This window comes from Nothobranchius furzeri, chromosome 14 (assembly GCF_043380555.1).
Source record: "Nothobranchius furzeri strain GRZ-AD chromosome 14, NfurGRZ-RIMD1, whole genome shotgun sequence".
Classification (NCBI taxonomy): domain Eukaryota; kingdom Metazoa; phylum Chordata; class Actinopteri; order Cyprinodontiformes; family Nothobranchiidae; genus Nothobranchius; species Nothobranchius furzeri.
This window is the reverse complement of record NC_091754.1, coordinates 38898085-38916264: the sequence shown is the minus strand read 5'-3', so window position 1 is coordinate 38916264 and position 18180 is coordinate 38898085. Positions and strand designations below refer to the sequence as shown.

The 18180-nt window shown below is 46.4% G+C and overlaps 1 protein-coding gene across 1 annotated transcript; it reads right to left on the bottom strand.

Moving 5' to 3' along the window:
• Positions 1-8163: 8163 nt before the first annotated feature.
• LOC139062736 (uncharacterized) lies at positions 8164-9159 on the bottom strand. The gene has a single exon (XM_070544391.1). The coding sequence runs from the start codon at positions 9157-9159 to the stop codon at positions 8164-8166; it is 996 nt and encodes a 331-aa protein (XP_070400492.1).
• Positions 9160-18180: the final 9021 nt, after the last annotated feature.

The window sequence follows — 18180 nt, the reverse complement described above, 5'->3', positions numbered from 1 at the left end:
AGCCATTCCTATCGTGATGACAGAAGTCATTAAGCTCAGTGCCAACGATCACTGAGGCGAAACTCGATGACTCCATGCTGGAACTCGTCACTCGCAGGTCCTTCAGTGACTTGGTAGTATTACAGCAGCTGGTTAGTTACCAGGTGCTAGCTACTTTAAGTGGACGGTGTTTTTTGGTTTTTCTTGAGACATTGGTGCAGGCGTATGCAGATTTACAAAACGCTTTTTTGGTTTATTTATCAAATAATGCCTGCCATCTTGGAAGTGAAGTTCAAAATGGCTGCTTAAAGGACCACAGCATAGGGGGGTCTGGGCGGGTTCAGCTGAAGCACCGTTGGGATTTTACTCTCGCAAGTGTTGTGTTTTTTGGTCAAGGCAAACAGACGCATAAAAGAAGTCGCAGGCTTAATTTACAAACATTTTCTCAGTTCAAGCTGCGTTGGAGGCTTGTGTACCATTAGGAGACGGGCATTCGGACATCACCGGGGTTACAAATTAATCTATTAGCAATTGGGGGTGGGTGGGTCAGAGCAACTCTCCAGCCATGGGGGTAAAGGGAACTAGGGCGGGCAGTTGGCTGCACCACTGGTATCACTGTGGAGGTATCCAAAGACCAGGATGTGTCCACTCACAGAGGGGTGGGTCCTCTGGGTGCTCACCTGGTAAAACGGCCAGAGGCAGCTTTTCTGAGAGGAGCAGTAGGTGGGCAGAGGGGGGCGTGCAACTCCTCATCAGGTGTGTCGTGCCTTCAAATCTTTATTTTTCTTGATGAAATAATCAAAAGCAGATGCACTGACTGTGTGAAGGTTGAATGGTGCTACTTGATGTGTGTAGGCCCGTGTACGTTGTGCCCATCGAGTTTTTCAACTTGTTTTATTGCACATCTAGTTTTTATAGATATCATGAATATGTGTCCTTAAGCTTCCAAATATGACGTGTGAAGAAAAACTAAATCCGCAGCTTGTTTACAGGGGGGAGGGGACGTTTAAACCTGGATTTATTTGGGACCAGGGGGTTTAGCAGTGGGGGGATTCAGCCATTTGCACAGATGTCTAGATTCTACTTTTGCTGCTAGTTTTGTGTAATTTATTATGCGTTTTTGACAAATATTTATTTTTGTAAGCCTCAAAGTGATTCTTTGAAAGTTTCTAAAACTTGACCAAAAGACAGTACAAAAAACACTGGCACTTGAATGTTGAATGTCACCTGTATGCGTGAAGTTTATATATGTCGGGGTAGTGTGAGCTTTTTAACGTCGGGAGACTCCACAGCTGTTTTAGGGCCGCTCATCTGTTAGGATAAATTAATTGGAATCAAAATTCAAAGTGAAATTAAAGAATGATGCCAAGGTTTGTAGTGAGGCTGTCAGTCCAATCCCTAAGCATGTCAGAGCAGAAGTGTTGACTGTCTGACCTGACCTGATAATTGTTTTCTGTAGTCGATGTCTGGCACATGGCAATCCTTAAACATGTGGTTTATTCTCATTGGTGTATTTGCTTACCTGATGCCTCTGGAGTTCTCCTACTGTGGAACTGCTCTCCAGCCTCGTGCTGTGCGAGCACCATCAGAACAGAATCTGACACGTTCCTCTATCTCTGGAGAACCCCAGGGCTCTTTAGATGTAGACTTTGCTTTTCTGTATAGCCTCTGGGCTACTGCACCGCATGGAAGGTACTAAGCTGTGCAGCTTGTTTGATTTTACCAAAATAAAAGCTTTGGAGACTAAAGGATCTGGAGAAATTGGCATGTTTTGTGAGAACTTGTGTGTAGAACTGGTGTAGCATGAGGCCCAGGGCCGTAAAGTCCCATTTGTAATTGGATCAAGTTCATTTGTTCAAGAGAATAAAATCTTTTCATTTGTACACCAACTTGTCGGTTGTGTATTTTCCATATTTGTAACAGTGAAATTGTGCTAGATTTCATGATCTCATTCATAAAAATACAGCTCATCTTTCACCACAGCAGCATAAGTCAGATTTCTTCCTGTCACCACGTGCTCTTATCCTCCCTCCAGCTGTCTGTGGAGGACAAAATGACACATGGATTTAGGACTATTGGAGTGAATTCCTGGTGTTGCAGACATTTGGAAGATGGGCGTGATTGGAATGTCACAGATTACATGTGGTCTAGTTTTAGAGCCACACCCCACACTGGCCATAGACTAGTGGAGGGAGGTATGGTGTGAGGGTTAGGCACAATCCAGTGACTGTCCTCACAACCAATGCTAGACTGTGTGTTCGATTTCATCTAGTCTGTTTAGATGCACAGAAATGAGCACGTTTATCAATTGTGGTGTTTTATTTTGAAAAATGTATATTTTGTTAAATTTACCAGCCTGACTTCTGTTTTGGTTTGACTTCCTGCCAGAATTGACGTGGCTCACGAAAAAATTAGAGCTGGAAACGATCGATGCACGGCGCGAGCCTCCGTGGCGCTTCGCAGACCGAGAGCGTAGGTGAACAAGGGCAACAACGTCATACGTCAGAGTTTAACAAGAAGCACGTGCCTCTGGAGCATCGACATACATGCAGACTCTTTTCAGTGGGTTTTTGCGATCTCCATTTTTTTTATTACCACATAAAATAAAAATCCTCTCATGGAATGAACCTGTTGTTGACAACTGATATAGTTTCACATCAGTGCGGACCATCCTACCACAAAGTTACTACTGCTGAAGATGATGCTCACCAGGGGCGCAGCTACCTGCTTTATGAGGGGTATGCGGCCATATAATTGAGCCCCCCCTCCTCACTTAGATCTAGCTGAATCAACAACACCCCCCTACTACCACCACCCCCGCTGCTCTCACGGAGATCCGGCTGCTCCCAGAAGCCTGTGTGAGATTAAAACCTTGATCTTGTGATCGATACTGAAGACACCCGTAACCTGTCATTTTACTAGGCATGGGAGTTTGCCCAACCAATCCACATGTGCTTTGTGGATTTGGAGAAGGCTTATGACCGTGTCCCCAGGGGCACCCTGTAGGGGACGCTCCAGGAGTATGGGGTGGGTGGCTTTCTGTTAAGGGCCATTCAGTCCCTTTACCAGAGGAGCGTGAGTTTGGTCCGCATAGCCGGTAGTAAGTCGGACCTGTTCCCGGTGAGGGTTGGACTCCGCCAGGTCTGCCCTTTGTCACCGGTTCTGTCCATTACCTTTATGGACAGAATTTCTAGGCGCAGCCGTGGTGTGGAGTGTGTCGAGTTTGGTGGCAGGAGAATCTCGTCTCTGCTTTTTGCGGATGATGTGGTCCTCCTAGCTTCATCCAGCTCTGACCTTCAGCTCTTTCTGGGTAGGTTCGCGGCAAAGTGTGAAGCGGCTGGGATGAGGATCAGCACCTCCAAATCTGAGACCACGGTTCTCGACCGGAAAAGGGTGGCTTGCCAACTCCGGGTCGGGAGAGAGGTCCTACCTCAAGTGGAGGAGTTTAAGTATCTCGGGGTCTTGTTCACGAGTGAGGGTAGGAGGGATCGGGAGATCGACAGACGGATTGGTTCAGCGTCTGCAGTGATGCGGACGTTTAGCCGATCTGTCGTGGTGAAGAGGGAGCTGAGCCAGAAAGCCAGGCTCTTGATTTACCGGTCGATCTACATCCCAATCCTCACCTATCTATGGTCATGAGCTTTGGGTAATGACCGAAAGAATGAGATCACGGATACAAGCGGCCGAAATGAGTTTCCTCCATATGGTGGCCGGGTTCAGCCTTAGAGATAGGGTGAGGAGCTCGGACATCCGGGAGGGACTCGGAGTAGAACCGCTGCTCCTCCGGATCGAAAGGAGCCAGTTGAGGTGGTTTGGGCATCTGGTCAGGATGCCTCCTGGACGCCTCCCTGGGGAGGTGTTTCGAGCATGTCCTGCTGGCAGGAGGTCCCCGGGTCGACCCAGGACACGTTGGAGAGGTTACATCTCCAGTCTGGTCCGGGAACGCCTTGGGGTCCTGCTGGTGGAGAAGGCCGGGGAGAGGACGGTCTGGAGCTCCCTAGTTGGGATGCTGCCCCCGCGACCCGGACCCGGATAAGCGGAGGAAGACGACGACGACGACGTGCACAAATAGCTATGAAACACAAAAATGCCTTTTTCCCCCATCATTGCTTAGGCGCCCCCTCCAGCACGGACAGGCGTGTTGCAAGATTTTCAAAAGTGTGGGGGATGTTGTCTGTGCCTAAAATAATTTCATGTTATTCATCTTGTTAGTTTAATTTCCATAATAGCAGAGCAGGTGCGAATTTTAGACGTGTCATGCATGTCTCCGTTTTAAACATGTTTAAACTGTTCAGAATACAAATCCAGGCTCTGTCTCGTTAGATTGGTGTAACTAAAGTTTGTACTGAATGAAACTTTACATTAAACCATGTTGAAAAGAACAGGATCCGATTAAATCGTTTCCCCCTCATTTACAGTCACGGAGTACAGCGCAGTGCGCGTGGCTCTGGGGTTAATCAAGTTTAATTGTTTCTCTTTGCAACAATCTTCACAAGAAGGCAAAACAGTTAAATGGCAGGTTACAGATATTTCAATTTGACTGTTTATTTTGACAGATAAACTCAAGGATGTTGGTTGTTTTGAAAGAATTACCCCGACGCACACTGATGCACACACAGATGAGCTGACATTTTAATCGTTAACGCACATCGCGGAGGTAACTAAATCAATCAACAAATGATTCCCATCAGAACATCAGAGCTTTATACTGGACACACTGTGCTCAGCGCGGCTCGGAGCGCACACGGTGGACAGTGGGCTGAAGATCTGTAGAGGGGTGTGCAGAACCACAGCGATGAGGTAAGATTTCCTCCCACTGGAACGGTCTGGAAACCCGGTCTCTCTGAGGGATGTGTCACTTGGAAAAATGTTTGCTGATTATGAAACTTTGGCTGAACAGCGCTTGTTCCCGTCTCTCTCCTCTAATATGGAGATGCATGTATCATCACAGAACATCCCACAATAAACATGACTCCACTAACACAGGCGCGTGCAGCTTGGGCCTTAATTAAACACAACATCCACGTAAGTCCACAGCAGAAACATCTGCGCTAGACATCTTTGTCATTTTGACCGACAGAATTTAAAATAAGGTCATGGTCGTTTCTTCCCATCATTTTCATTTATCAATAATAAATACAAATTTACTATTTAATTTCCATTCATTTGTCGTTAATATTTAGTCTAAACAAGCTGTCCACCAACAGATTCATGTTACAATTAAACAATTTCCCCTAAAGTTGGAACGTTTCACCTGCTGGTTCTGGTTCTGCTGCTGACCCATGACCCACAGATGCTGGAGCTGCTGTCACAGCTCCTCAGAGTGCTGATATTGAGCTTCTCTGATCATGATGTCCAAGTTTGAGATGGCCTAATGCTCAGATGTTCTGATGGGAATCTTCTTGATTTACCTCCGTGAGATTCTCTGTGCATAACGCATCAATTTTCTGCACCCCTGCGTGTGTCAGTCGATGTAATTCCAGTCTGTCAGAATGACCAACAGCCTTGAGATTCTCCATCTAAATTAACGGTCAAATATGGAAAATATTCCTAGGAGTGCTTAGCGGCATGTTGGGTGTGATCTGGCTGAACCTGAGCTGACTGTGACTGCTAGAAAAGGTGTTCTGCTGTTCATTACTGCTGCCAGTGTTGACTCGAGGCCTTTCACGGCCACATAATTGTGACTATGGACAGTAGTTTTCAATGGAGCAACTGTTTATGCATTTGAATTTATAAATGACCTTTTCTTTAGCTTTAATTTTCTAACGTTTGGGTGGAAAGTAACTACATTACTGTTGGGTTTTCAGTAAAGTTCAGTTACAAATGAAGGAACTTAATGTTTTAATTCTAGTTAGACAAAAAATCTTTCATGTAAAAGAAAAAGAGGAGAAAACAGATCACCTGTAGGACGGTCTTCCATGTGTAGTTTTCAGAAACCTGTGGAATGTGACCTACATTCATCTAATGTACATGACTGGAATACCAGACTCCTGCACACTCAGTAGTGTAACACGCCTAAAACACGTGTGTTAGGTTAATATGTAAGTGGCTTTGGTAAAATACATCATTAATTATAAAACACATATCTGCATCCTTTCACAGCACACATTTCATATCATCTTTAGACTAGTGCTGCCCCAATTCTTGGTGTCTCACAAGGGCTCGTCAGATAAAAGATGAAAAGGTCCGCAACAATGTAGAATCATATCAATAAACCAAACATGGCGACGTGAGGAGAGGCAGCTTCAGGTGAGGCAAGGTCAGGTGAGGCTGCTTCAGGAGAGGCGACGTCAGGAGAGGAGAGGTCAGGAGGGGCGACGTCAGGAGAGGCGAGGTCAGGAGGGGCGACGTCAGGAGAGGCGAGGTCAGGAGGGGCGACGTCAGGAGAGGCAGCTTCAGGAGAGGCAGCTTCAGGAGAGGCGACGTCAGGAGAGGCGAGGTCAGGAGGGACGACGTCAGGAGAGGCGATGTCAGGAGGGGCGAGGTCAGGAGGGGCGACGTCAGGAGAGGCAGCTTCAAGAGAGGCGAGGTCAGGTGAGGCGGCTTCAGGTGAGGCGACGTGAGGAGAGGCAGGTTCAGGTGAGGCGAGGTCAGGTGAGGCGGCTTCAGGAGAGGCGACGTCAGGAGAGGCGAGGTCAGGAGGAGCGACGTCAGGAGGAGTGACGTCAGGAGAGGCGAGGTCAGGAGGGACGACGTCAGGAGAGGCGATGTCAGGAGGGGCGAGGTCAGGAGAGGCAGCTTCAGGAGAGGCGAGGTCAGGAGAGGCAGCTTCAGGAGAGGCAAGGTCAGAAGAGGCGAGGTCAGGGGAGGCCAGCTTCAGGAGGGGCGACATCAGGAAAGGCGGCTTCAGGAGAGGCAATGTCAGGAGAGGCAGGTTCAGGAGAGGCAAGGTCAGGTGAGGCGGCTTCAGGAGAGGCAACGTCAGGAGAGGCAGCTTCAGGAGAGGTGAGGTCAGGAGAGGCCAGCTTCAGGAGGGGTGACATCAGGAAAGGTGGCTTCAGGAGAGGCGAGGTCAGGAGAGGCAGCTTCAGGAGGGGCAACATCAGGAGAGGCGGCTTCAGGAGAGGCGACATCAGGAGAGGCGAGGTCAGGAGAGGCAGCTTCAGGAGGGGCGACATCAGGAGAGACGGCTTCAGGAGAGGCAACGTCAGGAGAGGCAGCTTCAGGAGAGGCGAGGTCAGGAGAGGCAGCTTCAGGAGGGGTGACGTCAGGAGGGGCGAGGTCAGGAGAGGCAGCTTCAGGTGAGGCGACGTGAGGAGAGGCAGCTTCAGGTGAGGCGGCTTCAGGAGAGGCGACGTCAGGAGAGGCAGCTTCAGGAGAGACGGCTTCAGGAGAGGCGACATCAGGAGAGACGGCTTCAGGAGAGGCAACGTCAGGAGAGGCAGCTTCAGGAGAGGCGAGGTCAGGAGAGGCAGCTTCAGGAGGGGTGACGTCAGGAGGGGCGAGGTCAGGTGAGGCAGCTTCAGGTGAGGCGACGTGAGGAGAGGCAGCTTCAGGTGAGGCGGCTTCAGGAGAGGCGAGGTCAGGAGAGGCGAGGTCAGGAGGAGCGACGTCAGGAGGAGTGATGTCAGGAGAGGCGAGGTCAGGAGGGGCGAGGTCAGAAGGGGCGACGTCAGGAGAGGTGACGTCAGGAGAGGCAGCTTCAGGAGAGGCGAGGTCAGGAGAGGCAGCTTCAGGAGAGGCGACGTCAGGAGAGGCGAGGTCAGGGGAGGCCAGCTTCAGGAGGGGTGACATCAGGAAAGGCGGCTTCAGGAGAGGCGACGTCAGGAGAGGCAGCTTCAGGAGAGGCGAGGTCAGGAGAGGCAGCTTCAGGAGGGGTGACGTCAGGAGGGGCGAGGTCAGGTGAGGCAGCTTCAGGTGAGGCGACGTGAGGAGAGGCAGCTTTAGGTGAGGCGGCTTCAGGAGAGGCGAGGTCAGGAGAGGCGAGGTCAGGAGGAGCGACGTCAGGAGGAGTGATGTCAGGAGAGGCGAGGTCAGGAGGGGCGAGGTCAGAAGGGGCGACGTCAGGAGAGGCAGCTTCAGGAGAGGCGAGGTCAGGAGAGGCAGCTTCAGGAGAGGCGACGTCAGGAGAGGCGAGGTCAGGGGAGGCCAGCTTCAGGAGGGGTGACATCAGGAAAGGCGGCTTCAGGAGAGGCGACGTCAGGAGAGGCAGCTTCAGGAGAGGCGAGGTCAGAAGAGGTGAGGTCAGGGGAGGCCAGCTTCAGGAGGGGCGACATCAGGAAAGGCGGCTTCAGGAGAGGCGACGTCAGGAGAGGCGGCTTCAGGTGAGGCGACGTGAGGAGAGGCAGCTTCAGGTGAGGCGAGGTCAGGTGAGGCGGCCTTAGGAGAGGCGGCGTGAGGAGAGGTGAGGTCAGGAGGAGCGACGTCAGGAGGAGGAACGTCAGGAGAGGCAGCTTCAGGAGAGGTGAGGTCAGGAGGAGCGACGTCAGGAGGAGGAACGTCAGGAGAGGCAGCTTCAGGAGAGGCGAGGTCAGGAGAGGCAGCTTCAGGAGAGGCGACGTCAGGAGAGGCAGCTTCAGGAGAGGCGACGTCAGGAGAGGCGACGTCAGGAGAGGCGAGGTCAGGGGAGGCCAGCTTCAGGAGGGGCGACATCAGGAGAGACGGCTTCAGGAGAGGCGACGTCAGGAGAGGCAGCTTCAGGAGGGGCGACGTCAGGAGGGGCGAGGTCAGGAGAGGCAGCTTCAGGAGAGGCGAGGTCAGGAGAGGCAGCTTCAGGAGGGGCGATGTAAGGAGGGGCGAGGTCAGGAGAGGCAGCTTCAGGAGGGGCGACATCAGGAGAGACGGCTTTAGGAGGGGCGACATCAGGAGAGATGGCTTCAGGAGAGGCGACGTCAGGAGAGGCAGCTTCAGGAGAGGCGAGGTCAGGTGAGGCAGCTTCAGGAGAGGCGACGTCAGGAGAGGCAGCTTCAGGAGAGGCGAGGTCAGGTGAGGCAGCTTCAGGAGAGGTGGCTTCAGGAGAGGTGTCCTCAGGAGAGGTGGCTTCAGGAGAGGCGAGGTCAGGTGAGGCAGCTTCAGGAGAGGTGGCTTCAGGAGGGGCGACATCAGGAGAGGCGACATCAGACGTTCACACAGCAATGTCACCTTCAGATGCTCCTTCTCCAGAGTCTGGTTAGGCTTAGTCGTGGCAGCAATCACTCTCCATAAACGCTGAATAGAAGCGCTCTGCCGTCCACGGCGCATCATCGCCTTTCTGCGTCTGTTCCAGCGTTAAATCCGTCTCCTACGTCAGAGTCAGCGGAGGTGAGCATTGTGTGGATGTGATGGATGCTTTGAACTCTTCGACACGCGGTCACGTGGTTCCCGTAGCCCTGAATAGTTTCCAACAGCTCAGCGCTGCTAGGCTATATGAGCGGCTTCTGGCAATAAAACCACCCTTTTCTCATGTCTACAGTGATTTTTTGGGTGATTATTGACCAATATTGTTTATTGATTATTACACTGATTATGTGTTTTATCAAAGCGTTTAACTTTTGGAGCCGCAGATCCGACATTTATCAGTTTTATATTGTAAAGCATCCATGCAAATAGGACCAAGCACACGTGTAACCCAGTTAACATGCAGGTTACAGGTCAGATTTGACTAAAATACGTATATAATAGTTTTATTTAATACGCTGAATCAAAAAAAATTTGTAATGTTTAGGAAGAAAACACATGGCTGTAGATGCATCTCTAACTTGCTGACTGATTAGAAAGTTAATTTACATAAAACTGTTTCTGGTTAAAACCGTATTAGATGACTAATTCAGTGTGAGTGAGTTGTGCCAAACCAAATAACCAAACATCATTCATACATTTATTTATTAAACGCCTGTAGAGGTCAGAAACTTGTGACACGTGATGGCTTACAATAAAACTGTCTACATTGCTCCAGTGCAGCTAGTTCCAATTGTAGCGTAAATTAGCACAGCTTCACTGTCGAATAATCCACTTCTGAAACGTAAAAATAAAAAAAACTCTGTTTTTTTCTCTTGGTTGTGGATTTACAAGAAGAAACAAACATAGACGTGAGCTGGCTAACACACTTGTGCTAGCTGTTAATGAAACAGAAAGAGTCCTAATGAAACTTAGCAGTGCGCGTAGGAAAACCGTCTTCTTCCACCACTCTCTGAACAAGTCACAACAGCTGGCGTGGGTCTGCTCTTAAACAGACGGTACGCTATTTAACCAACACAACCCTTCAAAACAGACATTTTAGCACATGTCTTAATGAACTACGTAACATTTACACCATTTTTGTAAACCTACAAATGAAATAGTTTCTTTGTGTTGCAAACTTCTATCCACATTACGGCCTCTACAAAGCCTCACCAGAACCCATGAAGAACTTCTGCTGCAGCAGCTCAGCAGTCTCCAGACTTCTTTTGTTTTATTCGAGCATTAGGTCATTAATAATACAACGAAGATACATAAATGACCAAATATCCAATTTGAAGTACACGGAAACAGTACAAAAATAACAAAAACATAACATGCAATGCCGGGGTTACTGCATACAAATTATGAAACATATTAGAATGAGGAACAAACAGGAACCAATATGAGACGTGCAGCTGACTATGAACTATGGAAAGATTTGAAATTTCAAGCAGAGAAGTGTCTTAATGGCTTTGTTATTGTTCGAGGTGGAGATCATTTTCAAATAAAGCTCAATTTCTTTTTTCAAGACACAAAAGGAAGGTCTTATTTTTAACACTTTACATTTATGGATGTAAAACCTGGCCAGCAATATGATTAGGTTAGATAGGAACAGTTCATTTTCCAAATCTCTCTGATAGTCTAGAAATCCAAACAGAACATTGTCAAAATGTAATACAAAGGTCTCATGGATATGATCCAGTATAAATGTACAGAGGCCTTGCCAAAGTTTCCGAGTGTGATCACAAGTCCAGAACAAGTGGTTGATAGACTCTGGGTGCTCCTTGCAGAAAGTACAGGATACATCAAAGTCTTTAATGAATCTCCCCAGGACTGTTTTAACAGGATGATAGCGATGAAGGAGTTTGAATGTGACTTCTTTGTCTTTATTCGTAAGCAAGCAGCTGTTAGGAAGAGTCCATACTTTTTCCCATGACACGTTCTGAACAAGTGTATTCCATTTAGAGAGAACGTGCGGGTATAAATGTGTCACTTGGATCTGGCAAAGGGGTCATGTTAGATGGCGGGGTGGTACAACTTTTGAAAAGCATGATAACTCCAGATGGAATAGCGTCGAAAACAATAGCAAATTCTTTAGGGGTTACAGGAATTTTATAATGAGAAAGAAATTCTTGATAATTAAGTAAATTTCCTTCCTTATTAAAGAGCTGATTGATCTTTATAATGCCATTCCTGAACCAGTTGTCAAAAATAAGGATTTCCTTTTGTAACAGACATCGTTATTGTTCCATATAAGGTAATTACTAAGAGAAAAGTTATGCTGATAAATTAGAGACCAAGCCAATAACCTTTGTTTATGAAAGTTTGAGAGAGAGACAGGTATACGATCAATATTGTAGTTGCACATTAAGAGAAATTTTAGACCACCCAGATTAGAATAAATTTGATGGGAAATTATATTCCAAATAGATGTAGGGTCTTTTAAATAATGTTTAATCCAATTAATTTTGAATGTGAAGCTCCAGACTTCTTCAGGACATGAGGGTCCCTCTCTGACATCAGAAGCTACCACAGAAGACCACAGCACCTTCAGCTGGAACCAGGTGTCTGCTGCTGCTTTCATGGAGCTCCCAGATGTGGTGGACGTTCTAGAGAGAAGCAAGTCTTTTAGAAAGCTGCAGTCTTCATGTCATGATGTGTAAAATAAAATCAGCAGCAGATGCATCAGGCTGTATTAGGAACTACATCTAAACACATCTATATGCTGACTAATGATGGCATGTTGGAACTAGAGACAAGAACAAAGAAAAGCAGCATCTAGCAGCACAACGAGCACACCTGCACCAACGCTCCAGCACCAGTACAGGTGAGGGGTGTGTTTGGAGGCTTTTTAGGTCATTTACCTTTCATTTTAACACCAGTGATCCTATAAAAGTTCTCACGTTCATACAGAATCCTGACATCTGCAGGAAAGCTCAGAAACAGCTGTTACAGTGCTGGCGTTAGCTTTGGTACGTGATAAACGCCTGATGACTTCATATGAATTTTATTCTGATAGACCCCCATCACCCACCAGTCCACTCACCAGCTGTCACTCCATCTCTGAGCTCACCTGCAGCTTCCACCTACCTGCTTGTTGCTCCTCAGCACTCATGATCAGTCCCTCTGAAACATGAATGCAAAGGCAGCAGTGTGACCTGTAGCTGTTTACTTACTGATCTACACTTATTTATTATGCTGATATTTTATCATTAATAATCTTCATTTCTTCTTCTGTCTTCAAGTAAAGATTGTAATCCCAGCTTGAGCTCAGATGATGGATTACTGGCATTGAACAGATGCAGATGAACAGTCCTGCAGTAAATACCAACGCTGTAAAGGTTCTGATGTTCAGACGTCCTGATCCAGCACCGGTTATCCTGGAGGACACATGGTGTTACCATGATGATGCTGAGAGTGTAACATGCTCCAGCAGGTCACTGAAGCCTGCATCAGGTGGTTTCACTGAAAAATATAAAACTCATGTTCATGATCACATTTGACTTTACTGATGCTGCTTCCTGTCACATGACCTACATCTGTAACTAAACTAGCAATCTATATATATAGATATATAGATGTTTTCTTCCACATTATTTATACCTACACCAATGCTAATACTATGGATTGACAGGCTAATACAACTTAAATGCATAAACCTTCCCCTGTGCCTTAAGACATTTCATAAATTATTATCAGGGCTGCTGTAAAGTTTAATCCACATCCAGACAGGATTATCCTCTCTTCTCATGATCAGCAGCAGCTGGGATGTGTAGGCCCACAAAACTGTTGTTTTTCCGACAGCATACCCACTTTCAAATGAACCACTTGTCTTGTTTTGAATTTTTCTTTCTGCTTGCTCACTGTGTTTCCGTTTGATGTCATCTATCCATGCCTATCAGTGCATTTAACCACTGGTTGGTCAGATTCTGCTGCTGTCAGTCATTATGGGTACGTGCACGGTGTCGGATAACTTGTCTCTTTTGTCCCACCTCTACCTTGGCCAAAACAGCTGTATGCTTCATGGCTCCTTCTCCTCTTCATGAACCCCTCATTTAAAGTAACAACATAAACCTGTGAGTGTCCAATAGTGTTGTAGACATGTGTAGTCAGTAGTTTTGCATTTTTGTGCATTTTCTTCAAAAACTCAAAATTCTGCCAAAAACCTCAGGCTGGCGCCCTCTTCTGCTCAAAGCTATGCAACAGCAATTTCCAAAGGTAATTTGACTTTGTCTAGTCCGTTGGCTAAAACTGTACAGTGCAACACAGCCAGAACAGAACGACATAGCAGCGCTGTGGCTGTAGGGTACAAAATTCAATTAAATTAAATTCATGTTTATTTATAAAGCACCAAATCACGACAAGAGTCATCTCAAGGCACTCCACACAGTAAACATTCCAATCTAGGTCAGGTCATTAAGCCAATCAGTAAAAAGTTTCTTATTTAAGGAACCCAGCAGGTTGCATCGAGTCACTGACTAGTCTCAGTCTTTACAGCAATCCTCATACTAAGCAAGCATGCAGCAACAGTAGAGAGGAAAACTCCCTTTTAACAGGAAGAAACCTCCAGAGGATCCTGGCTCAGTATAAGCAGCCATCCACCATGACTCAATGCTCAAAAGCGTTGGGAGTCAAGGCCACGCCTCGTACCAAGTTGGAAGTAGCAAGTGTGTACAACGGTTGGTTAGCATGCTTTAGCATAGCATTTAATTTGGATCTTTAGCATCGCTCTTTAGTAGCTTAGCTGTTAGATATAGTTTAGTCATTAGCTGTTAGTTATGAGGAAAGTAGTTAGGGTTATCTTTATCTAGTGTTAGTTATCGTGAATAAGTTGAGTTTATCGTAGGCCGCTACTGTGTTAGGATGGGGAGAAGGTGCATTGTAGTGGGTTGGGATAGCTCTGTTGGTATGCTCTTGCTTCCACTGGAATTTGAAATTAGGCGCCATTGGTTGCAGCCTATTGGAAAACATCGAGCATGATGCGCGAGTTAGCAACAAGCATTTTACCCGAGGTTCCTTTGAAAATGGGATGAAGTTTTGAAACGGTTAATGATCAACGTCTTCATTTGAAGAGCGAGGCCATCCCTGCCACTGCTCTTCCACAAAGACACAGCCCACCCCGCCATGACGGAGATTCAGGCCCCCAATCTGAGTGAGTAAGCTAAAAAATAACTAGCCAGAAGCAAATATCATTTGATCACATGTATAGAAAAGTATTAAAACCTCAAATGAAAAAAAAAAATCCAGTGTTTTTAAAAAATGCTGCAAAAACAGGATTTACATTTGCTGCTAAAATTATTTCACTGAGAAATCTGGTTTTATTCCCCAGCGGATGGCAATTTAGAGAAAGCCGAAAGCTAGTGCAGGAACTGCATGAACTGGAAGCTTTGGCTGGAACCGGCGAACATATGAAGTGTTTCCTTTTTTAGGGGGTTTGTTGTTTCTCAAGATGGCGCCAGTGTTGCCGGCTTGCCGTCTGTTAGCTCCTCTACATTTTGTATTTTTGTTGTTTTTAACCTATGTGTTACAGAAGAAGACAAGATCTTTTCTATAGCACCTCTCAAGATAAAATCACGAGGCGCTTCACAAAAACAAAAATGTAAAATATAAAAAAGAATTTATAAAATGATTAAAAATATATTTAAAATGGTCAAAAATAGACATTGTGATTAAAAAAATGTAAAGAAAGAGTGAAATCAGTGAATCATGGGGAAGGGAGAATAGATGGGAGAGCAGAACAAGGAGAAGGTGATGAAGTTCACACCAAAACCAGCCTGAACAGGTGAGTGTTGCTTTTTAAAGAGCAAGTAACAACTAAATTAACTTGTTTTTGCTGATAACCTGTACAGATGAGTGTCTAATGGTGCAGTGTGCACATGTGTAATCATTATTGTGGTAGTTTAGTGTATCTTACTCTAAATGTAATATTTCGGCCCAAAACCATAATTCTGTCTCCATCTTCAGGCTAAAACTCTGCTCCACATTCATGTAGAACCAGCTGTGGCTGATTGCTGAGCTGAAAAATGTGACGTTGTCAGCAAAGTACTACGTGGCTGCACCGCACTGGTCTCCAGGTGAGGCAGCCGCACCTCCACCTGGCTCAGCCACTCACCTGCGGATATGACATGTTAGCGCTCTGAGCCGCTCGCCTCCTTGAAAAAAATGCCCTCCTCCCCAATTTCATCTGATGATCGCGTTTAACAGGAACTCCTCCAGAATGCTGCAGAATCTGTGTCTTGTGTGAGTGCGTGCATGCGCGAGTGTGCTCGCGCTTGTTAACAACTCGTTTTTAGATTGAGAAACTCCGACAGCGCACGTGGGGGGGTTGAGGGGGGTGCGGTCAATCACTGCCTCAGTGCCGCTCTCTCGGTCCGCCAGGCCACGCCTCTTTCAGAAGCGTTTTTCTAACAGGAAGTGTGGATGAAATACGTCTCCACCCATTCATTGACCCTCACTTTAAAGGAGACCACTGAGTCCACTGATCTCAGGCTCAGGGGGAGAGAGTTCCAGAGTCTGGGGGCCACAGCAGCAAATGATCTGTCACCTTTGGTCTTTAGCCTGGTGCTGCACAAGCAGTAGGCTTTGATCACTGGACCTCAGGGACCTGCTGGGGGTGTAGGGACTAAGAAGATCACCAATGAAAGATGGTGCTTGTCCATGTAAGGCCCTATAGACCAGAACCAGGATCTTGAAATGAATCCTGAAGTTGACTGGCAGCCAGTGAAGCTGGAGGATATGTGGATGTGTTCTGTGTGGCTGAGCTAGAGTAGAAGCCACATTGAGCCAGAAAGGTCACAAAATGTGTTCATTTTTAATTAAGATGCTAAATTAATTGAACACCTTGAACTAGTTTTCCTGCAGAAGCTCCTCCCTGTGACCCACATATATGTTCTCTGTTACATGTGAGCAGTGGTTCTGGATCAGACCAGCTGCCAGGAGCTTCCAGCCTCCCGTCCTAATCCCACATTAACGAGGCAGCATGACGGAACATAGATTATCGGAGTTAACCTCTAAAAAAGGTCAGCTTCTCCAGCGAGACAGAGAGGAGTCAGAGAGCCAGCCTCCCTCGTTGAGCACCAACCGTTTATTTAGAAAAATATAGATGATGTGACAGAACATGGCTCCCTCAGTGATGTGGATCCAAACAAGCGAGTCACCTGCTAAAGAACAACCAAGCTCAAACAGCAACGATGGTGGCAGAAGAAACTTGCAAATCTGAACATCAGGTAGAACAATCAGCTGATCTCGACACGGTCGTGTTGCAGTGGTGGTGGGTGAGAACACGGAGCTGTAAGAAGATTAGTGCATTTCTGCAAAAGCTGCAGGTCAAACATCTAGAGTGAGCAGAGCAACATCTGTTCATCTGTACAGGGTCTTCAACCAGAGACATCCTCAGCAGCCATACAAACATGAAAGCACTCATTCATATCATTATTACGTAATAATCATTTACATTAAACACAAACCTTTAAAAACTCTTCACAGATGTTTGTTTTAAGTCCATCCATCATAAAAATAAACCTGCAGACATCAAGATTTTGTTAGTCTGTAAAAAACAAAGATCTGCTGACATCTTTCTCTCTTACAAGCCTGCCCGCTGGATTTTATTCCAGATTACCACAAATAAATGTTTATTCAAATCAGACGGTTTTGTTCTGATTCAACAGAATCAATTCCTTGTTGAGGAACCTCATAGGACACCAGACTAGGGCTGCCACGATTAGTCGACTCATCACAACGACGTCGAAAAACAAAACAGTCAACCATTAATTTAATAGTCGACGCATAGTTTATTTTACTTAATGCCTCTCTGCTCAATGCACATGCGCAGTAGTCGCCATCCAGGTCAGCCTTTGTCACTGGAGAAAGAAGACATGGCGAGTCGGCAACGTAGCTCAAAAGTTTAGGAGCAGTGTATAAAGACAACGAGAGGCCTGTAGAATGCGAACTCTGCAACGTGGAACTCTCCTTCCACAGGAGCACATCGGCGATGCACGAGCATCTTAGGAGGAAGAACGAAGAGTGGCCTCAGTAAGTTTACCTTGTTAGCTGCTAACATCAACAGTTTCTTGTGGTTATAGCTGCAGCAACACCAGTAGAGGTGGTGATGTCATTACCTTTAGAACACGTTTGTATGTCACGTATTTTTGCTCTAATTACAAACTAATGATTTATTTCATCCCGCTACGTTACGTGTTAATAATGGTGCTCCTCTTCAGTGGACCTGTTTGTTACGAGCACACCTCAGCAAGCTAACGTCCTGACCGAGGGCTTGGTGAGCATGCTGGTCACGAGACTCCGGTCCATGGTCGGTATCAAGGTTACCATGTTACCATGACAACCACCTTCCAGGCTGATCCCACTTCACCACCATGATGGAAAAGAAATATGAAACAGCCTTTAAGGTGTGTGTGCGTGCGTGCTTACATGTGTGTGTGTGCGCGCGCGCGTGTGTGTGTGTGTGTGTGTTTCTCTCTGGACACAAATAAAATAAACATTAGAATAAAAGGCATTCATGGTAAAATAAAAATGTTCCCGTCTGAACAATCCAGAAACTAATATATTTGAAAACATAAATTCTTTGTGTTAAATCTTCACCTACTTTATTAGATATAACAGAATTATTCATCTGGTAAATGAACTAACTTTAATATCTGTTATCTTTACGCTAAAGCAGACCCTCAGAGCTGTCCATGGTTCCTGACTGCTGACGTGTGCACCAGTCGTGCTACAGAGGCGTACCGTGGTGTGTCCTGCTATTTACTGAGTTAAGATTGGAAGATGAAGCGCTTCAACCTTCCCACCATGCCTCTGGTGAACACGTCATGTTTGGTTTTAGGTGCCTACCTCCATCTGACTGCAGCATTTGTATTAACAGGTTACAAAGTTAATTAAAGTAGCATGATAAACGATCATCTTGTCTTTATTATTAGACGGCACACAGCTGATCACACGTCACACTAGACGCTAATGATGGTATATTACAGCATCCTGGAGCAACAAGCTAAACTTTTATGAATGACACGATTACTCTATTACTAAAATAGTCGTTTGTGGCCGCCC

Bases quoted from the DNA above. Each gene is read 5' to 3' on its own strand.
- LOC139062736 (XM_070544391.1), bottom strand. From the start codon at position 9,159: ATGCGCCGTGGACGGCAGAGCGCTTCTATTCAGCGTTTATGGAGAGTG.